Source organism: Sander lucioperca, chromosome 7 (genome assembly GCF_008315115.2).
Source record: "Sander lucioperca isolate FBNREF2018 chromosome 7, SLUC_FBN_1.2, whole genome shotgun sequence".
Taxonomy (NCBI): Eukaryota; Metazoa; Chordata; class Actinopteri; order Perciformes; family Percidae; genus Sander; species Sander lucioperca.
This window is the reverse complement of record NC_050179.1, coordinates 40,282,869-40,307,553: the sequence shown is the minus strand read 5'-3', so window position 1 is coordinate 40,307,553 and position 24,685 is coordinate 40,282,869. Positions and strand designations below refer to the sequence as shown.

Here is a 24,685-nt window from a genome sequence, read left to right as displayed (position 1 = left end):
CTAGGTCAAAGTTGAAATAATTTGAACTTTGAGCACAGCGCAAAGCAGCAAATCCGAGCGGTGCGCGACGCCAGGGGTAGCACAGGGCATAGTTGGGCGCCAACGCCCCGCCCCCCTCAGGAAATCAACGGAACGGCCGGCGCAAAGCAGTTTTATGTTATTTTTGGGCAATTTCCTTGAAAGAAACCCATATTTCTCACATAGTAACTTTGAAAACGGGCTAAATGTGAAATGAAGACAACGAGAGGGTTAAACCATCACAAGGACATCAGAATAATGGTCATTGGGACTGGTGATCCGAAGACAGAAGGGATATCTTGTTCTCCTATGTTGCACGGTCAGTGGACACAATGCTACATTGTTTGAGGCCCAAAAGAACACAGAGGCTCTACTGACGGGAAGGGTTGCATAAGCAACATGTACCATGAACCCACTGGAGGTTATGAAAATGTTTTAATTACAGTCCCGCTGAAATTAACGAGTCAAGTCTCAACACAGGCACTGAACTAGTCTCGTTTTGCCAGACCTTCCTCCACAGCGCTGCAGAGGAAGGTCTGGTTAGTCCACACAGCATTCCAGGATGGGAGTTAAACGTGCTCTGGTTTATTGTTATTTCTTTAAACCAATCAGAATCGTCTTGGGCGGAGCCAAGCACCAGACGGAGCCATGGTGTCTCTGCTAAATAGTCTCGGGAAGGAACTTGTTTTGGTGAAACGTGAACACATTATAGATGTACAAAGTATTTTTCTGTAATGAAAAAACCTTTCCCCCTGTTGAAGATCTCGACTTTAGAGCATTTCTAAGTGTACATCATAGAAGTTCGATAGAAACAGCAGTCGGGCATGGACTGGGGAGGGGTCAAAGGTCATCGGCCTGGAGTCAATCAAGGAGATCTGAGACCATGACATGCAGCTGAAAGCTCCAAAAGAAAACAAGTCAGTGGACCTTGAGTAAATTGTTTTCTCAAACTTTCATAGGCTTTCTGAGACTAAAAAAGAGGGAAAAGACCACAATACGATAGGGCTGCCCCCTCTTAGTCGAGTGTGTGTCGATTAGTCGACTAATCAGTTGTTTTGGTCTTAGCTGACTAAGATTTCTTTAGTAGATTAGTCATTTGTTGTGCTTTTTCATGCTGAATGACTTATTTCTAAGAAACCTAATGAGCACATCTCTGCTAAACACAATATTTAAAGTGGTGCTTTTGCATGATTCTTTGTGGAGAAACTTAAGTTTTTACAGATGGTAAATGGACTGTTATATACTGCGCTTTTTCTAGTCTTAACGACCACTCAAAGCACACTCGATAAAATCAACTAATCGATTAGTCGACAAAATCATGCAAGTGTTAGTCGACTAAGCATTTCTTTAGCCCTGCAGAAGCTGGAGGACACAAAGTGTATAGTAACCTCTCTACTGTGGGGGTTCATAGGAGGTGAGACGTATTCGACCATTACAGTTCAGATTATTAAAATACAATGGTACTTCTGTCATGTGGCGGCCCACCTTGAAACAAGCCTGTTAAACAATCCTTAGCCAGAGAAATGCTGCTGGAGGAACGGTAACAAGAGACTGGTAATCTCAAGCAAAGGGAAATGAGATGATAGCGCCAGTGAGACGGAGACGACGTGGTAGTGTAGGTCAAGGAGGGGAGGTAACACATGGTCATGTCATATATCATCGTCTGATACAGAGTTCAATGTCAGGAAGTTATGCTGTCATAAGATACACACTTATACAAAACAAAGTAACACGGTTTACACTATAAGAGTAATACTATTGCTTGCACTTGTCGAAAGCTTCAAATTCTCTCGTTGTGTGAAATAAAAATAAAAAAGGAAACATTACAAAGAGTGTCTTCGACTACATGTAAAAAGGCACAGTTGGCACTCCTGATTACAACAGTAGTTTGGGATAATGTGCTAAAAAGATTAATATCAGACAGCAGGCACACTATCAAGCCAACAGAAGCATGTAGTTTAGAGAGACTAACACACACACACACACACACACACACACACACACACACACACACACACACACACACACACACACACACACACACACACACACACACACACACACACACACACACACACACACACACACACACACATCTCTGCTCAGTTAACTGCATTCTGATTTTTAAAACAGCGTCTTTCACTCACATGTCTTTATAAAGACAAACAAATATAAAAAGAGCCCAAAGCAGATTGGAAGGCTGTCATGGAATGATAGGCATAGAGTAAAAACGGGTAACATTAACCAATCTGTGCTTAGCTGTGTATTAATTGTCTAAAAATCCTTCCTTTCCTTAATATATTTTAGTAACACTTTGCTTGAAGTGCACTGGTAATGGAATCTCATAAGCACATCACAGCATCTTAGCATCTTTTTACATCATATCAGATAATCATAGTGACATTTAGAATGTTATGAGATTGTTAATAGCTTTTTGTCTCTTAACACAGCATGACTTCAAGCAAAGTGCCACTTCCTTTTTACCTGACCTTGCAATACAAATGATTGCGAGAGGCCGAGGAGAAAGTCGGAAGAGAAGGCACAAATTTCAGACAATCGGAAATACGACTCGCGGGTTAAATCTTCCCTGCAGCTTCAGCTGTGAATGGAGAAATTGGAGAGAAAAAAGAAAAGAAAAGATCAACTCCCAGTATCAGAACTTTGGGAGCGTCTTTCCCGCTCCTCGCTGTGCCTGGGCCCGTCCTCTCGTCCACGCTGCTGCTGTTGGTGGTTTCACGTCAGCAGGCCCATACGGGTGAGCTTGGCCGACAGGAAGGAGTGGAGGACAAACACCACTGGCTTTGGACCCGAGTGGAGGTCAAACACCTGGAGGACAGAGGGAGGAAGTGAGGGAGGGTAAAACGTAGTTTTAAAGGCATACTTTGTAACTTTTCCCTCTTCGGTCTCCCTACAGGTTGTCTCATTGGAACTACAGCCGCGGTATTTTAGCTCAAATCACAACACTACATTCAGTTTTAGTTAGTAAATTATATGTACAGCCACTTTATTATACTATCAATTGTTCTGGTTCCAATCTAAAAATTGAGTAATTCTGTCCTCTAGACAGGGGGCTTTAACGCTTTTTATAGCCAAGGACCCCTTATCTAGAGAGAGACAGAGCAGATATTTTATAAAATTAAGTTGCATATTAAACTGGGCTTACAATAAAAGCCTAAAGCCTTTATACATACCAAAGAAAACTAAGCTATAATAAAAAAGTTGTTGGTATGATTTCATAAATCATGTTTTAATATTAAACATACATGTGGCACAGTGAATCTTTAGGATGACCTGTATCTGTGGATAACTAACCTACAGTATTGGCCAGTAAGCCTATCATCAATGTGTTTTTTAACAAATCGGCTGATTTATATTTGCTCATAATATGTTGGATTCATGTTAAGACATTTTAATTTTCGGAAAAAACTTTCAAAAGTAACAAAGGAACTCCCTTCATCCATACGCTAGATGAAGGTCTAGTAACATTGCCTACTATTAAATTTATTTTTTGCGAGTTAGCATGCGGGAGTTTCTTTGCAACTTCTGACCTACTTATCCCCCTCTTCTGTACTGAAAAAACTTTTAAAACATTTACAATAATTTGGAGGCCCCTCTGCAATAACTCTGAAGACCCCTTAGGGGCCCCGGACCCCCTGTTGAAGATCTCTGCTCTAGACCAAAAACAAACCAAGTCAGTGACGTTGCCTTACCCTCAAAGTACAAGGCAACGTTACTTCAGTCTGATAAAAGCATATATAATATAATATATATAGTAGGGCTGCAAGATATGAGGAAAATATGCGCTATGCAATAACGTTGTTGAATATCGCAATAACAGATGCAGAATGTACTCAGTTCTGCTACTTTCAGTGTTCTGCTAAAATACAACAAACTGCTTGTTGAATTTAAAACAAATGAAAGGAAATCATTTCCAACATGCTTTTATTGAACACATTGAACATTAATTTGAATATAAAAGGCATCATTGAAAAAAGAACAACCATTATATATTAAAGCGCAGTTTTCTACTCATATTTTATTTCAACTAACACAAAAGTGTCTTTCGCGATGAGTTTATTGCGCCAGTTGATACCGCGATGACGATAACAAAACGATATATTGTGCAGCCCTAATGTATAGGTTTCATACCATAATCATCTTTTATATTCCACGCTTTCTTCTTCCTTGTCATAATCTGGTGCCTACACCCACAATGCAAGTTGACCGCCAACAGTTTGTCAGAGATTCAGGTGTGTTATGCGGCTAAAAACAAGTGATGTCAAGTGTGTGTGTGTGTGTGTGTGTGTGTGTGTGTGTGTGTGTGTGTGTGTGTCTGTGTGTGTGTCTGTCAAAGTGTTCCCATTTCTAAATGGTTACTTTTGTGCCCCCCAGTGATATTATCAAAGATTTTTTTCTTCCTATTTTCACTATAACTTTGTTTTCTACGTACAAACAAAAACCATTAGAATAATCTGCTAGAATAAGATCCTATAATGACTTAAAAAGTCGACATTCAATTATTTTTTAGACTAAATGATTTATCAAAATAATTGATTGATAAATGAGTAATTAGGGAGAGTTACAATGACTTTGTGTCACATACCAAACTAATCCAAGTGCTCTCTGGCAGGAGTATGAAATGGTTCAAAAATTCATGTGATAGCATCAAATATACAGTAACAATATTTCTTTGATTCTATTGTCTTAACTTACCATTTCTCCTTCCGGACCTCCAAAGTCAAGGTAGAGGTTGCGTATTCCATCGTCGGCGGACATTTTGAGCTTCTCGTAGGGGTATCTGTACAGCACGGCGCCCCCGGCTGGATCTGCCGGCTCCCTCGTCACAGTGAAGCCCTTCTCATAGTGCAGCGTCAGCCGAACATCCTGTCTGTTCAACGTGCAACCTGGAAGAGAGAGAGAGAGAGAGAGAGAGAGAGAGAGAGAGAGAGAGAGAGAGAGAGAGAGAGAGAGAGAGAGAGAGAGAGAGAGAGAGAAGCTTAAGAATAGCAGGTGTGCGGGTGAGCACGGGTGAGTAATGCCCCAGTGGGTGAGTGCAAGTGTGTGCGGAGGATGAGTAATATGTGTACTGCACGTATACATATCGGCAAATGACAAACTTAAATAACCGTGAAGTCATATCATGTGTTGACAGCAGACTACATTTCTTCCTCTCAACATCTGAAAGGTACAGTATGTTAACGTCCTTCCCAGCAGTGACACTAACTGTCACCTGAATAATAGCTCACTCAAAGTTAATCTACAGCATCTGAATCAAACCTGGATGGGATGTTCCTCTTTGCTGCAGCCCAAAGATAAGATTATTTTTTTCATCAATCAATAAATCAATCAATCAAACTTTATTTGTATAGCCATCCATCCATCCATCCATCCATCCATCTTCATCTGCTTATCCGGTCTCGGGTCGCGGGGGTAGCAGCTCCAGCAGGGGACCCCAAACTTCCCTTTCCCGAGCCACATTAACCAGCTCCGACTGAAGGATCCCGAGGCGTTCCCAGGCCAGGTTGGAGATATAGTCCCTCCACCTAGTCCTGGGTCTTCCCCGAGGCCTCCTCCCAGCTGGAGGTGTCTGGAACACCTCCCTAGGGAGGCGCCCAGGGGGCATCCTTACCAGATGCCCGAACCACCTCAACTGGCTCCTTTCGACGCGAAGGAGCAGCGGCTCTACTCCGAGCTCCTCACGGATGACTGAGCTTCTCACCCTATCTCTAAGGGAGACGCCAGCCACCCTCCTGAGGAAACCCATTTCGGCCGCTTGTACCCTTTTTTACTTTTACTTTTGTACTTTATTTGTATAGCCCTTTTCATAAAAAGGTCATGCAACACAAAGTGCTTCACATTATAAAAACAGAGACAATTTCACCCCCTCCAGGCCACGCACGCACACGCACACGCGCGCGCAAGCACACCCACCCACACACACACACACACACACACAGGTGAGGAAATGTTACCATGAACCAGCGTAAAACAAGCAAAACCCAAACTTGCAACCAGGAAACAATAGAGGCGGAAGTAAGTTATTAAATAAAAGTAAGATAAGGATTAAGATAAATCAGCACAGTAGAATGATAAGAATAAAATATTTGATAAATAAAATAATGATATATTATATAAAAATCCTGCCTGTTGCAGCCTAAACTGATCCGAAAGCATTTCCATGTGTATTACTGTAACCTGACTGGCTTGAATGATCCTGCACAACTGTAGAAGGACAGGGAAGAAGAAAAAAGAAACGGCTGAGGCTTTCCAGTTCTGTTCTGGCCGCCAACTATTGTTCTGCACAAAGTGGAAACATTCCCCTCTGCTGGCTCCCACTTCTGCTTTTCCTACACAGAGCTGCTCTCTGTGAGCTGCTGCACACTGTAAGTGAGCCAGTTGCTGTCAGAAGCTTCCGGACACATTTGCCAAAGTACTCTGGCATTTAAAGGCCTATATACATACAAATAGTTTATATGTGCGTACCTGGGAGAAGAAAACATTATATGGGGTTTAGTTTGTGAACAAATATTCTCTCTAGAAAACAAACTTCCACTCAACATTCACTTGTTAGCATTCTGAACCAACACCCTCTGGTTAAAGGCCTGCTTACTTACTCTACCACTGCTGCTAACCTGTGTGTACTGTACAAACCATACACACAGTGTTTAAAACAAGCACACATGCATTCATCCAAACATGCACACAAGCCATTCATGCCCGGGATGCTCAATCCACTCTGTGGTATTGTTTAAGGTTGTATCCTGGTGTTGTATTGTATTGCACCAAATAATCAACACTTGGGATGACCTTAAATTGTAACAATAAATACACGCACACTCACCAATAGAGACTTCTTTGATGAGCTCAGCGGCAGTGTGTGCCCCCTGCACGAGGGCTCGCGTCCATGAAGACAGATCCCAGTGGGTCTCCACTCGGAAGATATGGGACTCAATTCCCCGCCCTGTGCCCGTCCGAGTGGCAAACACCAGGTCTGAACCCTGGGCAGGAGAACCCCGGGTGCTGCCAGAATGAACGAGTCTGAAGGGAGAGACGTGAAAATACAGAGACATTTAACATTCTCAAAGACCACTCTGTAAAATGGTGAATGAAATTGCTTAGCTCCTCTTATTTAATTTGGCGAGGGGTCCTCCTAGGGTGGATCCCAAGTCTCTAATTTAATATCTCCTCGCACCTCGCTTGAAGAGCGAGGATGGAGGATGGAGGAGAAATCTCTGAGGAGCTACGATCGAGGATACACTACAGCAGCCTTCCAGAAAGCTGAAAGCCGTTGCTAACTCCGCCCATGCAGCTGACAAATTCACGTGACGCTTCAGAGGAAAGAAGGTCTCATCCCCCTAAAAACACATTTCCTCGTATCCTCTCTCCTTGCACGATTTCCTCGCACCTCTCCCATGCTTCCTCGGTGGAACGGACTAAGACACCGGGAAGGAAAGCAAGGCAAGACAACATTGATGAAATTTAAGGACCTGGGACACACCCCATAGTCTCTGAAGTGACTGCACCACAGCATTGACTGATCTGGTTAGTGTCATTTCCTAAATAGGATGAACTGGGTCTTGGTGGGGGTTCCCTGCTGAAGTTTCCCCTCAAAAAAACCCTCCTCCAACACTAAACAGGTTGCCACTGACCTAGCACATTTTACTTTGATTTTAATATGAGCACTGTAAACTTCCAGGTACTTACCATTAAATGTATTTGTTGAACATATGTTGACAGTAGATTGAAAGTACTCAACTGAAAGCCTGCTAAAACGGTTCTTTTTGACAGTCAGCTAATATGCTGTTGAATATTTGCTGAAACCTTGCAAAAATGTCTCATCCAAATACATTTTAACAAGTGTTCAAAATCTTACTATGTAAAGTTCAGTTTAGTTTTTTATTTAACGAACAATCAACATACTTTTAAAGTGAAAAAAGAAACCAAATCAAAAGTAACTAGTAACTACAGCTGTCAGATGAATGTAGTGGAGTAAAAACTACAATATTTCTCTCTGAAATGTAGCGGAGTAGAAGTAGACAGTGGCATGAAAAGAAAGGACTCAAGTAAAGTACCTCAACATTTGTACTTAAGTACATAGTTCCATTCCAGCACTGCCCTGCTGTCTGTTGTCTTTACCTTGTGGCGAGCAGCGGATGTGTGAGCAGAGGCATGGACCAGGACTCTCTGCTCCACGGCACCGATTCAAACAGCAGGATGTCCTTCTCCGTCAGTGCCATGACCACGGGCTTGTACTGCTGCCGTCCACCTTCCAGCTGGACCTAAACAAGGAAGTCAGGAAGATACGTCAGTACTAATACCTCAACACAACCTAAAATCTCCAAATGACAAATACAAACTTAATGTTTCGTTCAGAAATTTACAGTTATTCTACCATTAGGTTTACTGTTGTCTCGCATTGCCAGACCTTCCTCCACAGCGCTGCGGAGGAGGGTCTGGCTAGTCCACACAGCATTCCTGGATGGGAGAAAAACGTGCTCTGGTTTATTGGCATTTCTTTAAACCAATCACAATCGTCTTGGGCGGTGCTAAGCTCCGGACGGAGCCATGGTGCCTCTGCTAAATAACCTCAGGAAGGAACTTGTTTTGGTGGAACATGTGTACATTCAAAAGTAGTTTTAGTCGTGCAACAGAAAACTCAGATTGGACAGATAGTCTAGCTAGCTGTCTGGATTTACCCTGCAGAGATCTGAGGAGCAGTTAACCATAGTCCTCACAAATCCACCAGAGGTTAGAACGCCAACACAAAGAAAGAGGAAGATAACTAGTGATATAGTTTAGTGAGGTGCCAACTACTACACGGTACGTGGACGATGATGGAGTTTGACAGTGTACAGCTACAGAGGATTTAAGTAGCTAACCATGACAGTCTGGCGTGAATTTTGATAGCATTGTGGTAAAGGGCGGTGTATGTGTGTATGTGTGTGTGTGTGTGTGTGTGTGTGTGTGTGTGTGTGTGTGTGTGTGTGAGAGAGTCATGGCTGAGGGACTGGAGTGTTAGTGGAGTTACAGTGAAAAGCAATGACAATAAAACACACAGCGTATTTGTGTGTGCAACTGTGGTGTGTGAGTAGGTGGGCTCTGCAGGAAATAGTGTAATGCAACGGAAACTTGCATTTGTGTTTCCTGTCTGAGCCCGGTCCAGATAAACACCACCAGACATATTCATTCAACATGGCCTTGAATGAACACTTCATCACTTTATCAAAGTAATAAAGATATGATTCAGAGTAAGAGGATGTGCATTGAGAGTAGCCCTGGTGCCCTTTTCAATGGACATGTTGAACGTTAACTAAAGCTAATTTAAGAAAACATACTCTTCCTGTGTGCTGCTGCAGAGCAGAAATGCACGCTTATATGTTTGAGGTCTGTGTATGTGCAGTGATTTAGGAGTAATGAAATAGGTACTGTAGCAAACTAAACGGGAAAAACACTGATACTATTTCCGTTTGAGAGCAGTATGTGTTTCAACTATATATTTATCTCACCTGAAAATCCACTGTATTCCCACACTACTATCAAAGCATGTGCTGATAAAAAATACTGTGTAGTGTGATTCTATTATATCTTGGCAAAATGTCCCAGAATATATAATATTTCCTTAAAGCAGCCATATTATGCTCATTTTCAGGTTCATATTGTATTTTAAGGTTGTACCAGAATAGGTTTACATGGTTTAATTTTCAAAAAACACCATATTTTTGTTGTACTGCAGCGCTCTCTCTCACTGCTGCAGATCCTCTTTTCAGCTGGTCTCTGTTTTACCTCTTTTCTTCTTCTGTTTTACCTCTTTTCTTCTTCTGTACTATCTTTGATTGCACTCGCATAAGTGCAGTAGCTCAGATGTAGGTCATGTCAGCTAGCTAGCTCCATAGACAGTAAAAGAAAGGCTGTTTCTACAACTTTGGTCAGTTACAAGGCAGGATTAGCTGGGAGACTTCTAAATGAGGGCGCACATGGAAGTAGTTCTTTTGTAGATTATGGTGAACTTGTGTGTGTTGTAACAGTGCTTTGCTATTGAGAACGAGGTAGCATGCTAGCGTTAGCATGCTAGCGTTAGCATTAGCATGCTAACGCTATGAGCTAATGGTTGCGGTTAGCCTGCTCGTTTCGGCTTGTGACGTCACAAGCCGTGCCGATTTTGACCAGCTCACCCAGAGACTGAAGGCAGGACACATTCAGAAACCGTATCTCACTCTAAACACCATGGATGGATTTTTTTCAAAGTTTGTATGTGTGTGGAAGCACCAGAGACACAAAAGAACACCCCAAATCCCAGAAAAAGTGATTTTTTCATAATATGGGCACTTTAATATGTATTTAATCCTAAAATCAAACAAATGTCATGGTACCATAATTAAACCAAACATTTTTATTGCCCGAGCACCAATCAGCTGTTAGTCTGGATCTTGATAATCGCCGAAACTTCATGCGGGAACATCAGGCGTCCCTCGCCTTGCAAAACTGTTTTGGGAAAAAAAAACAACCTTGGAGCTAGCAAGCTAGAGTCTGAAAATGGCAAGTTTTAAAGAAATTTTGCATAGTGCAACAAGGCAGGCCTGCTTGGTTCATCCGGGGAAGGATTGTAAAGATTTACAAAGAATATGTTTACGGCATTCACTATCAAACTGGGACATTTTGGGCCCTATTGTGGGCGGGGATTTGCTATGGAAAAACTACACACGGCGATACACTGGTAAGAGCAAATTACGTTTAACTATGCATCCAGCTAATGTATATAGTTCACGTTACTGTATTGCACTTACATGCAGTTGACTTTATTAATTATTTTATGTGGCCTTTTTTTTTTTTTGCAGGGTGCGAATCTTTCACCAAAACAAGTTCATTCCTGAGTCCATTTTGCAGATCTGCCGTCTTTGCGACCGAAGCTTAGCGCTGCTCAAGACGATTGTGATTGGTTTAAAGAAATGCAAAAAAAAACAGAGCATCTTTTTCTCCTATCCAGGAATGACATGAGCTATTGATCTTGTTGTCTAATGCTCAGCAAGAAAGCCAATAAGGGTATAAGGGTATAAAATGTCAAACTATTCCTTTAGCTGGTGAACAGCAAGATCAGTGCCAAAATGCCAAAAAGCCTGCTACCTGAATGTTTTGTTCAATCAAAAAAGAATAATAGATAAACACATTTGTTAGCCTTATTTTGATACATTGATATTTTGCCAACCAGTAACCACATCCAAAATAAAAGCAGTTATTAGAACCCTAGTTTCGGCTGTATCAGTGAATGGCTTCCCTCACTTTTAACATAGCTAGTTTAGCCGTTTTCCCCTGCTTCCACTGTTTGTGTTAATATGTCTAGTTAGTTTAAATAAACTACTTTTTGACTGATATATCTGTGTGTGACCTCCCTTTTGTTGCCAGCCTTGAACCAGGCGTTAGAAGGTGTCCTATATCACTTTTTTAAATGGACAACCTGCAGCCAATCAGAACAGAGTATTCCCCCCAGACCATGGTAACAGCTGTATAAGACGCATGCAGCAGGTTGCTGCTAAATTAAACAAACCTGTTCAGCCAACCAGCTAATGTGTTTGAGATGGGGGTGTGTGGAGGCCGAAGACGAGGCCCCCAGGTAAGCATTGACGTGAGCCAGGGTGTGTGGCAGCAGAGCGGCAATGTTGGTGTGGACGGCAGTGAACCAGGAATTGGCGCTGGGGCCGTCTTTACAACGCAGCACCACCGTGTGCTGGCCGTCTGGGGAATGGAGCTCCAAAAGTCTGAATGGGACAAAGCAAATGTATTTTTAAGTGTTTGAATGGGCTGGCCATTTTAACACAAAAGCCAAATTATGGCTTAACCCTCTGAGGACGAAGGACGCACTGGCACGTCCAAAACGACGTTTGACAAAACTCCTACTCAAAAAGCGATATTACAGAATTTCATTTCAGACATTTATTTACTATTTTAATCATATATAACCTAAGACTTTGGTAAACTCATCATCACCGAAACAACTCGTACAACACATCATGAGTTAAGGTTTGTTTTCAAGTGATTTGAGGAATTTCAAAAAGACAACATCAACGCTTCAGCTTTAGCACCAAATTATCTCTTTAGACATTGTTCTAGAAAAAATGTGGCTCTCACTGGACTGAAAGCTGAGTTTGTTCTGAACAATTTGATATGAAACACACGGGGATCAGATATATACAAATACCCTTAAAAGTTAAATTTAAGAAGATATGCAGAAAAAAGACCTCAGAGGGTTAAACAACAACAGAGATGTGAACACTAATGGTGTCCCTTAGCAACACAATTTTTATCTAAATTTTATTTTATTCATTTTTTCTTTCTGTATTTTCTATGATCTTGTTTTGTTGTTGATTTTGTAAAAGCCGACCAGGGACAAGGACTGCAAATTAGCATGTAAACACACTGACTGGGATGGAAATTTTTCACTATTTTCTGACATTTTATGTATATATTATTATTATGTATATAACGATTAATCGAGAAAATGATGAGCAGATTAATCGTTAGTTGCAGCCCTATTCAGGTATTATCATACCTGTTCTCCAAATCTGGCATGGTGAGGTTCCTGCTGATGAAACACATCTTCAGACTTATGACTTTTCTGTCTTTGGAGGAGGAGGAGCTGCTGTGTTTGGGCGAGCCGGAGTCCTCGCTGCCGCTGTAGCTGGGCGACTGTGGGCGGACGCCGTCCCACGGTAGGTCAGCCACCAGGGATGGCTTCTTGAAGAGTGGAGAAACCTCACGGATGTACTTCACTGTGGAGGAACACAGAAGAGGATTATATCAACTGATGGACATCCACTACAGGCCAATACAAGGTGGCATGATTGAGTTGCACCCAGGTTAGCCGCTATAGTTATACCTAGGGATGTCCAGATCCGATCACGTGATCAGAAATCGGGCCCGATCACATGGTTTCAGACTCGATCGGAATCGGACGTTACCTCCCGATCAGGACTCGGATATATATGTATATATATTCTCATTATTTTTTAACACATCTACAGTTATGCGGTGGCACAGAGTTAGACCCTTTTGACTCCACACAGAAACAGCAACGCGTGCGTGACATCACTTTGTTGCAGAGACGCTATTGGTTAAATGCCGGCAAAGTAGAACACGGAAGCAGCTTGAAGCGGAAAGCGCGAGTATGTCTGCGGTCTGGAGGTATTATAAAGTTGAATTATTATAGAAGTATCGGATCGGGACTCGGTATCGGTAGATACTCAAAATCAAATGACTCGGACTCGGACTCGAGGGCAAAAAAACCTGATCGGGACATCCCTAGCTATACCATTACATTCCTCATCCCATTCTGTGAGTTCTACACTGTGACTCCTTTTACATTACACAAAGTCCTTTAAACTATTGTTATTACAAAAATATTGATTACAATAGCTTTAAAATACAAAGTCTGGCTGTCATACCCATATGCTGAACCCCACTTGGTGTAACGTTTCTTTTTTTTTTTAAAGATAATTTTTTTTGGGCATTTTTAGGCTTTTATTTTATAGGACAGCTGAAGACATGAAATGACATGCAGCAAAGGGCCGCAGGTCGGAATTGGACCCGCGGCCGCTGCGGCGAGGACTGAGCCTCCGTTCATGGGGCGCACGCTCCACAAGGCGAGCTATCCAGGCGCCCCATTTATCACCTAACATTCTCTAGTTGCAGATTATCAAATGTGGAGATTTGTTTCTTTTCCCTGCTTTATATCATTGTAAATGATTGAATATATTTGTGTTTTAGACTGTTTCTTGAACCTAACCCTCCTGTTGTCCTTCAGGTCAAAAAAATATAGAAAGAAATAACGTGGATGGTTCCACACAACGCTCTTCACAAGTAAAATAAATGACCAATTCACTACTTTGGGTTCACTAATTTGGGTGTTTTATTCAATTTATATATATATATATATGTGTGTGTGTGTGTGTGTGTGTGTGTGTGTGTGTGTGTAAAGAATGGATAAAAGAACGTTGAAAAAAGTGAAAAAATGTCAGAAAAAGCTTCACAAATGTGGGGGGGAAATAACAAAACTATCCCAAAAAATCTGAAAAAAGTGACAAAAGTTGAAAAAAGTTTTAATTTTAAATTTTGACCTAGAAAAACAAAAAGTTGCATGGTTGACAGGAATAAAACACACAATGGTTAAAGTGTAATTTCGGTATTTTTCAACCTGGACCCTATTTTTCCCAAGCATTGGTGTCTAAGGAAAAATACCAAAGTTACCCTTTAAGACTCTTTTCAGTTTTTATATACCATTGTATACAGCAAATGATTGATTGTTCATGAACATAACTAGTAGTTGCAGCTTTAAATTGGAACCAGCTAAATGTTCAACCCAATATATTATAATTTGAACTTTTGTAAAGCTGCAAAAGAATGGCAGTGCAGCAGGTTTATAATAAGCATTAACTGAATCACAGCTTCAATGTCTCTTTCAAATGTAGCATCAAATGCTCCATAATCTATTCCATGCTATGTCTTCACATAGAGAAACAAACAAGGGCCAACAAATAATTCCCCTAAAGTTGTCCTAGGTACAACAATAATCTTAATTGGCCAAATTAAGCAAAATCTTTTACAAATATGTGAGATCCACAGATACTCTACTTCTTATCACAATAGAATAAACACAGCAGTTTGCTGGGGACAGCTGTTGAATATCTACAGATCTCGAGGAAATAGTGTGTTGATAGTTTGACCATCTGTGGGATTCCACCCAATAACACCCAGTAACTCAGAATATATGGTGCAGCCAGCTATAAACCAGGCCATAAGGAAACACTCTGAAAGTTCTCTGAAAGAAGTAAGCATTTAATCTGCTTTTACAAACACTTTGGGGCCCTGTTAGGGTTAGACTTTTTAAACATAGTTGGAGGATGCTGTGGTTTGATTCTGTCAACAATCAGCTAGTAAATTCATGTGGGATGGAAAATAGATTGTGTCCTGTCCTGTGTTTGTCCAACCTAAAGTTTAATCATACCTAATTATTCATACGGTAAATAATTCAAATGGAAAGGACACTGATCACATTCTGGCCAAGAACTTGGAATGTAAACAGTTCCTGCTATCTTCCAGCATGTCTTAAAAGGACATAGTGGTCCCCTGTGTGAAATTATCTTAGAAAAATAAGAGTTAACTTGGCCGTCCAGCTGTGAGCTTGGCAGGTCCGCTGTTTGTAAAACAATGGCTTTTGCTCCGATGTGATGGATTCACTTTCCAAATTTGGTCCTGCTGCCTTGTACACCTCCCGCCCCCTCCTGGCACACAGTCACATGCCGTCACTTTCTCTTGCACTCTTTTATCCTCCTTTGCATATGCCCATTTTATCTCCTCAGTGTTTCCTCCAATGCATGACCTTATAGTTTACTTGTGTGCACATGCACAATAAGTGTGAGTGCAAATTAGGGCTGCAAGTAACGATTACTTTAATTCTCTATTACATCATCATCATTTGGTCCATTAAATGTCAGAAAATGTTGATGTCCTATGTCTTGTTTTGTCAGTCCAAAACCCAAAGATATGTGGTTTACAGGGTCCCTGCAGGTCAAGTCAAATTTAAAGGTATACTATGTAACTTTTCCCTCTTCGGTCCCCCTACAGGTTGTCTCATTGGAACACGGCTGTAGTTCCAATGAGGCAACCTGTAGGGGGACCGAAGAGGGAAAAGTTACATAGTGTGCCTTTAAGACTATTTAAGACCATTATGAATAACATTTAAGACCTATATAACGACATCAAAAGCAACTGGCTTCAACTAAGCCCTAGTCTCACGCTAGTCCACATAGCATTCCTGGATATGAGAACAATGTGCTCTGGTTTATTGGCATTTCTTTAAACCAATCACAATCGTCTTGGGCAGCATTAAGCGTCGGACACAATGACGGTGCCTCTGCTAAATAGTCTCAAGAAGGAACTTGTTTTGGTGGAACATGTGTACGTTCAAAAGTAGTTTTAGTCGTGCAACAGAAAGCTCAGATTGGACAGATAGTCTAGCTAGCTGTCTGGATTTACCCTGCAGAGATCTGAGGAGCAGTTAACCATAGTCCTCACAAATCCACCAGAGGTTAGAACGCCAACACAAAGAAAGAGGAAGGGGACGGACATCTGGTCAAAATGAGGGACATCCGGTGGATTTCAGGCGGCACCGGAGCAATCCTGGAAATGAAACGTTGTCGATATAGACTAATCAAGCCCTGAACTAAGTTATTCAAGTTATATCGCTAAACTTTCACTCCCCATAGCTGAAGACTAAAATCTGTTATTATGTCTATGGTACAGTCCCAAAGAGACTCGCGGCAATATCACAAAAGCAGAATGGCTGCAATATAAGTTGCATTATATTTGGAATAAAGAAAGAAAGAACTACAACACAGAATTAAAAAACAAAACAAACTAAAGCGCTCAGGGAGCTTTTCAATGAGCATTAGAGGTGGCGTTACATGGACGTAGGAAAATTAAGACCTGTTTCAAATTAGTTAAGACCTAGATAATAAAAACTTTAGCAAATTTGAGACTTTTTAAGGCCTAAAATTTTGATCTTGAAACTTTAGACTTTTTAAGACCCAGCGGAAACCCTGGGTTAAATATTATATCAAACAAAAAAGAGCAAGAAATCTCCACATTTGTGAGGTGAAAACAGCATTTTTGGCCATCTTTGCATGAGAAAAGACTTAACGATTAATCAATTATCAAAACAGTTGGCGATTTTTTCTTCTATCCATCAACTAATCGATTGTTGCAGCTCTAGTGTGAATATGAGAAATGAAAGAGACAAAAACGGAGTGTCTGGGACCTGGGTATGTGTGTGTGTGTGTGTGTGTGTGTGTGTGTGTGTGTGTGTGTGTGTGTGTGTGTGTGTGTGTGTGTGTGTTGGACCATTGGGTCCTTCGGCTCTGTATGAAACCTGAGACCAGAATCTCAGGAGGTGAGGTCATTCTTGAATGTAGACTGAGATATTAGGCTTGTGAAGGTGTGTGGGAGTATGTGTGCATGAGAGCTACAGAAAGATAAGTCTACAACAATGTGCTTATTTATGATTCGAAAATGATCTCAGCAAGAGATACATAGATGAGATGACTGAGCCAGAGAAGCAGGGAGAGCTGCACAATGCTTGAGTCTCTGCAGCTTGTGTGTCCATTACGTATGTATGACTCAGATTGAAGGGCGGGGCTAGTGGTAATGCTAAGGCATCAAGCCAAGAAATTGAAGCCTGATTTGACTGGTCCTCATAACCACAGCACCCATACCAACAAGGTCTGGGATCACTTCTGCAAATGTAAGTGGTTTGGAGTAAGTAAGTGAGTGTGAGAGCATTCCTGAATGCCCATGTTTATGTCTGAGGGTCATATGGAAGTGGATGTCTCTGCTGCAAGGCCCTACTTTCAGCCTAATAATCAGATTTGCTGCAGAGATGTTCAGCTGAGATATTTTCCGTCCGCAGAGCAGACCCAGGGCTCTCTGTGGTTGTACATGTTTATATCTTCAAATACCAAACCAACAGCTCACTGAGCATCTCTGTACAGCAGTTATCAGCGTTCCAGTCATCTCTTAGCAGTTCTACAGTTATTAGCAATGGTAGTTATAATCCTCCTATTAATAATACTGTCACTACTTTAATGACTGAGACCACACTATAGAAAAAATGGGATGTAGTTGACAGGGAATGAAGGAATAATCAATCATAGCAAATGTCGAAGTTGAAATCGAATACTAATTCCCAAAACCTTAAGTTGGCACATAAAATAAAGGGAGACAAATAAGTCTCTGCACCACAGAGTTACATATACTCTTATATTGTATTAATATAGTTTTGTAGTTTAGTTTTAAAAGAAAGTTTTGGAATTTAGATGACGCTCTGAGGGAATCGTTGGCTTTGTAGGACAGAGTGGTGTCTAGTAGTATGTTGGCAGGCCAGTGTGGCCTTTTGAATATGTTAGCTCCAATACCGCCTAAAATAATGGTATCAGGATCAGCGATTACGCAAGTCTTTGCACCGATCCGGTAGCATGCAATTAAGCCCTAAAAAAAGCTGTTTTGTTATGTTTTTTCCAGTTATGACTGACTGTCAAACTAGATAATAAAAGATTGTTCTATGGCATTTATTCTCTGTATGTATTTGTTCATGTTTTACTAAAGGTTTAGTCTATATCCACGACGTTCCACTTCCGGGATTGCTCCGGTTGGAACATCTCTAGAAACAACGCCCGCCTCTTGTTGAGATTGAGGTCATCAGCTCAATCATTTTACCCTACAATCTGCACAAGTTATACTTGTTAAGACAAAAACACATACATGCTGTATCCCCTACACCAGTGGTCTACAACAAGTAGCTCGCGAGCAAGTTTCCAGTAACTCGCCAATTGGTTGACAAACTGAGACACAAAACTACCACAATATTAAAAATGAGGTAGCTAACTTTGTGGGCCATAGTGTAAAGTGGTAATGTTTTCTTGGACCCTGATGGAAATATTTTCAGTAATGTAGCTAACTATGTGGGCTAAAAGAAGTGTAAAATAGTCATGAACCCTGATGTGAAGTGAAGATTTTTCATAAGCTTTGGATATTGCAATTTCATATGAGTACAAACAGTAGCTTCATTCAGCTTATGTGTGTGTGTTATGTAAATAAATGTAAGCAATGTGATGCAAGTAGCTCTTGGCCACTTTGTTTTTTTAAAGTAGCCCTTAGATTAAGAAAGGTTGGAGACCCCTGCCCTACACTCTCTGCAGCTTTCTATTTAATGTCAATCCCAATTGATCGTTGGCTACTTTAACTTCAGCCAGTCTGATCTGAGAAACATACAGAAGGACCTAATACTGTAGTATATGTGCATAGGTGTTAATGTTTTACTGAACAAGCCTTTTAATTAGCAGGACACGAAAAGAAGATATGGGAACAATTCATTTCCCGACACCGGCAGGGAGTTTCACAATGGTGATTTTTCACATGAAAGCACTGGTTTATCAGCAGGTTATCATCATTATGAGTAAGCACTGACAAACTTCATATGAAGTGTTGGTTAGCTTTCAGAATTCCTAAATATTGATCTTGTCACCGGATTTGAAGAATCTGTTGTACTTCACCCTGATAAATAAAGGTGAGGCAAAAACAACACCTAGTGAGGATTGTGCATTGCATCATTGTATTGTCTGACATTGCTTTGGAGCTATTTTTGGCTGGGGACAGGTCACCTGCCTGCTTTTCTTGTGTCTGATTGGTTGATTACAAGCAGACAAGCCTGCTCCCTGATAGAGGTTGGCATCAACCTGATGCATTGTAGCCAGAGGAATTATTTTTTTATAAACAATAAAATGCAGTCATGCTGGTAGCACTACATTTAAGATAGTTATCTGACAAGTAGATGTTTTGTATTCTGTAAGACATAACCAAATGGCCAATATATTGGACAACTCCAAGCTTAAATCTCTATGCACTTCTGAAAGTAAAAAGGCATCTTGAGCAAAGTCTCAAGAATGGATGACAATGGAGTATTAACCTGAAATCCTGTGAAATATTATGGCAAATCCTAATATCCATTTTTTTGGTTCTATGATTTAAATGTGTAATAATTAGTTTCTTGTTGTATCTTTCCTATTTTTCTTTTATCTTGGTTCAGACAACTTTGCTGTGAGCCTTATGAATGCTCTGTTGTGTAATGTGTTGGCAGAGTGGACCAGTGTACATCTGCTCCTTTTCAATTTTTGTTTAGTCTAAATGAAAGGGCTGTGAGCGGTTGCATTCTTTGATGTAGCCACAGATTTACCCCATGGTCATGGGATGTTGCCTCTTTTAACAGCACTACTACCAGCACTACAGGTGTATCCATTGTGCTGTTTCTACCTGCCACATTGTGACCTCAAGATTTAACTTTTTTGGCCATCCTGTCCAGCCCTCGAAAACAATTATGGGAATATATGAAATACCAGCAGTTTGGGGCTTTTCCATGTTACATATTTCCCCAGTTTGTCCTGCCAGAAATAATAACTCCTCTTCTTCTTCACAGTCCGTCTCAGATTCCATCATTATAGACAGATTTAGTGCATTGTGCTTGCATTTTTACAGTCTATGTTTGCCTCACATGTCTGTTTGTCTCTGTCTCTCTCATTTGGTGCTGTGAAATGAACTCATTAGTTCGGTCAGGCCTTTCACTCAGTTCCACTTCTGCTCCGAATTAGGCCTGTACACAAAGGACTACCGGCTCATTTGTGTGCGTGTGTGTGTGTGTGTGTGTGTTACTTCTGTGTATGCATCTGTATTAATGTGTGTAAGGGAGATTCCCCAGAGATGACAACCAACATCCCATGAGGTCAGCTCATCTGCCTCCCTTCGTACCGCTCTGCCTGCAGCAACAGAGGGAAAAAAAGAGGAAAACAGGGAGGAGGCTGGACAGAAGAAAAAAGGATAACATGTAGAAGAGGAGGAGTGCAAAAGGCAGAGGAGTCTGACTCGACACATATTTGGTTGTGGCGTTAGTTGTGGTGAAAAAGCTACCCATAAAACTGCCCGCCTTCAAACCACCTTCCACTCTTCTTTCTCCAGACACACACACACACACACACACACAAGTAATCATCTTATGGTATGGCCGAAATAATAGCTTACAGAGCAGCAAGTGAGGCAGTCAGACCCCAGCCTCTGTATTTTTCCCCAAAAACTGCCCAGAAATTCCCCTGTGGTTTGGCCTGCTACTCTTTACTCACTCGCTTCTCTCTCATTCCTCTCTTACTCTCCTCCCTCCTTCCTTCTCTTCCATCCCTCCTTCTCTATCTACAGTCCTCTGTCTCTCACCTCCCTCTTGCTGTCCTCCTCTTTCTCCCGTTCTTCATCCCTCTCTTTCCTCTGTTCCCTTACCTCTCATAAAGTCCAACCTCGGTCTTTTCCTTCTTAATCTTGTCAGCTCCCTCTTTCTTTCTCCCTCTCTTCCTCCCCCCTCCCTCGAAGTCTGTTTGTGCCAGAAACCTAATGAGAACAGTGTGTGTGTGTGTGCGTGCGTGTGTGGGATTGATATCCTCATGGGGTCCCTCCTCTCGTATACACATGTGCAGATACATTCACACTGGCACATTATGAACATGTCCATCGCAGGTTCGTCATGTAGTAGTTTTTAGGAAAAAAAAATCACGGTACATACATGAATCGATTTTTTTTCCCACCCCTACTGCATAGCAGTATAATCACATACTATAATGGACAAACACACTATTATGCCCTAACTCTGTCTCACACACAGATCATAACAGGAGAAAGTACTCTCTTGATCCCTCAAACACAGAGTCACACCTGCCCCCTCCTCTTTGTTGTCCTCTAACCTGAATGCTGTTGAAGTGTAAACACATGAACAATGTTTATCTGCAACACCACACTATAACATTTATGGAATTACATAAGTCAGTTTGCTAAAGGCCAGTGTATGCAGTGTACGGCACAGAAGTGTATTTGAATATGTGTGCCAACTTTCTACAAAGGATAAAGCAGATTATGGACAAAAATAATCACATTCATCATTCTCTACTGTAGTGACTGTTAAAGATTACAAATGTCTAGCCATTGTGTTGGCAGTGAGGACACAGATTGATGCTGGTTTATCCACAGTAGGTCCCCACAGGGAGGAAACGCTGGATGCTTTTTTTTTGCTGTGGTGAAGTTTTATAAGCCAGGAAAGTCATGGAAGTCAATTACACAAACACAAAGACTCATCTTCCTACCTGGCAGAATGCTGGGACTACAGGCTAACAGACTGTAAACACAAAGTCAACAGGCCAATAACAGCATAGAGGCTGTTCAAAGGGGAGTAATGTAACAGAAGAAACTTTAACAATGGAGAGGGCAGCGCAGGTTGAATCAATTTAACTATTTCTTCTCTCTTTTTAGAATTTATGGGTGAAAATTGTCTGCAATTTACAGTTATTTTGATTCAATATATATTCTTACAAAAACACAGTTAAATTATACATTTTCATATCACAAGAGGGTGTTGTCACTAATATCCCTATAACAATGACTCATACTGTGTCACTCATTGAGGTAGTGAAAGGTGTCTTGTCTTGTTTCTTAATTAGCCAAAACACTATCTACATAAGAGATCTTCAACAGGGGGTCCGGGGCCCACTAAGGTAGCCATCCACAGATATCAGAAAGTTTCTCATGCACACCAGAAAAAAAAAGTGTCCCTTTAGGGGCTCTGTACAATATAAATGAGGTTAATTAAAGCAATAAAAAAAGCCATCTGAAGAAGTCAACAGCATTGTTTCTTCTTTTACAGAAACAATGATCTTGTTTCTCAGGATAATTCTTTGACCTCACTGTGAATAGTTTTCATTGGAATTACTCTTTATTTAAGAAGTGGTCACTTTGAGCATTTTTAGTACCATACAATCTAAGAAAGTCATTTAAATCTGGCACATTTCAATGAAGTTAATTTGACAAAACAAATTTCATGGGGGCATTTAAATGGCTACCATTAGCTGACTTCCTAGAGCAAGAACAACTTGTTTTATAACAGTCTCTCTTTTTTTTAATTATACGAATGTATTTTGTATTAATATTTAAAAAGCTAATAGTTTCGGTACCAGCCAAACTAAAGCAAGTGCATCTAATTCAAATGTCAGTTTCTGTCACATTCCAGAAGCTCATTTAAGATTCTCTTGACAGCTGGATACCAGAGACATCTGCAGATCTGGAGTTCATACGGAGACAGAGCTGACAAACTGACGTGGCCTATTTCAGGCTGTGCAGACTCATGCTCCGTGGCAGATCTCGCCCCATGAGGACACCGGGTGACAGTGAACGGACGGTCGGCTAGCTTTGGCCCCGGAACAAAAGAAAAGCTCAGTTCCTCGTCAGGGCTGTCCCCGTTTCATCAATAGCCTCTGTGTCTGCTATGTGCCGTTTTTATTCCTCCAATTACTCAAACAAAGGGCTCATCCTGCGTCTCCTTCCACTCACCAGCAGGCTGAGACCCAATGAGACGCGAGGGGCAGCAGCTGTAGCAAGCTACAACCAATCATTTGGACATATGGGATACTGTGTCTGTCAGTCAGCTGGCGAGGGGAGGGGGATTAACCAGCGGCGTGTCATGTCTGGGATATATGTATGTCAAGTGTTCATGGGGCAGAAAAAGTCTGTTTAAGAAGACCTCATTCATTCATTTATTCGTATGGCCTGGGAGTAGCAACTACCTAGTGATTATTTTCATTGTCGATTAATCAGTCGGTTAGTTGTTTGGTCTGTAAAATGTCAGAATACAAGTGAAAAAGTGTTTTCCAAAGCCCAAGATGACGTCCTCAAATGTCTTCTTTTGTAGAGACAGACCGATGATCAGCCCTGGACGATCATCGGACTGTTCTTTGTCAGTTTGCAGATGATCTGTATCAGCATTTTATTTGCCTGATAACTGATAAAGTTAATGAATTAAAAAGTGTTGTACTTTGGCTCGGCTACAGCTCTGTGTGTGTCCCTCTGCTTCAGTTTCACTCCCCACTGAGTTGGACTTTATCTGTTCCTGGGTATTATGTTGAAAGTTTCTAAAATAAACAGTATCGGTCCATCCCTGTTCTTTTGTCCACAAGTCAACGAAATTCAGTTTAAAGTCATAGAAAAGTCAAGAAACTAGAAAATATTCACATTTAAGAAGCTGGGAGGATTTTTTTGTTTCATAAAAACGGACTTCAACCAATTAATCGATGATGAAAACAGTTGCCGTTTAATTTAATAGCTCTACGTTGGAGTGTGAAACTACCCTCACACAGCAACAAACCTTAAATCTTACAGGGGGCATTAAGATGACAGCTATACGTACCTACAAATTAATAAAAACAAGTGGTTTTCTTTGATGAAGAATAAGTCAAAATGAGACCATTCGTTCCCAGTGTGGCCAGTTTTCTAGCATTAGTCAGTATCAGTACCTTAAAAACAAAACAAGGAGGCAGATCACTGCACTTGAATCAATGATACTTGATTCTAGAAAACGTTTAAACAAGTTCATACAGGTCATGTTATAACTGTTTGTTTGAGGAAATTAGTCTGAGTAATAGACTAAATATGGAGATTTCTGCAGGCTAAAACAACAGCAGGAGAGAAGATCCCACTTGTTCCCTTTGCCGTTTTACTTGTTAAGCCAAGGTGGACAAAAGCAAAAAAATACAAAATATTGTGTGAGCTAGAGAAATTAGCACAACATATAAGCATATAACAAACTTGAATTTCTTGAAATAAAAGTGGGCCGCTACAAAACACTATGCGACCTTTAGTCTATGTCCACGACGTTCCACTTCTAAGATTGCTCCGTTGCCGACGGAAATTCCCGCCGGATTTCAGTCTTTTCGGACGGATGTCTGTTTCCTTCCTCTTTCTTTGTGTTGGCGTTCTAACCTCCGGTGGATTTTAGCCTGGGAAAACCCTGACGAACTTCCGGCAAATTTGAGATTTGCTCTGCAAGTCCGTCTGGCCAAGAGCCCATTCAAGCCCATTTCCAATTTTTCCAAATCGAGGCACCAATCACAACTGTTGAGACGGGCTTTACATGATGATGATAGCGCAGCGACGGCAAGCAGCTTTTTGTTTACATTCAACATGACGGCCACCGAAGGGTAGCAACCCGTTGATGCCGCTGTCGCTGCTACATCACCCAGATCATTGGTCTGATTGGTTGAAG

General features: G+C 41.2%; 1 protein-coding gene across 1 annotated transcript in view; it reads right to left on the bottom strand.

Moving 5' to 3' along the window:
* The window catches only part of sntb2 (syntrophin, beta 2), a 30,404-nt gene continuing 5,719 nt past the window's right edge, over positions 1–24,685 (bottom strand). Inside the window, exons 2-7 of the mRNA XM_031285411.2 lie at positions 12,563–12,782; positions 11,561–11,771; positions 8,155–8,297; positions 6,860–7,056; positions 4,732–4,922; positions 1–2,844 (exon numbers count right to left, since the gene is read on the bottom strand). Of these exons, the coding sequence (XP_031141271.1) occupies positions 2,752–2,844; positions 4,732–4,922; positions 6,860–7,056; positions 8,155–8,297; positions 11,561–11,771; positions 12,563–12,782 (1,055 nt within the window). The 3' untranslated portion in view covers positions 1–2,751. The remainder of the gene's footprint in view (positions 2,845–4,731; positions 4,923–6,859; positions 7,057–8,154; positions 8,298–11,560; positions 11,772–12,562; positions 12,783–24,685) is intronic.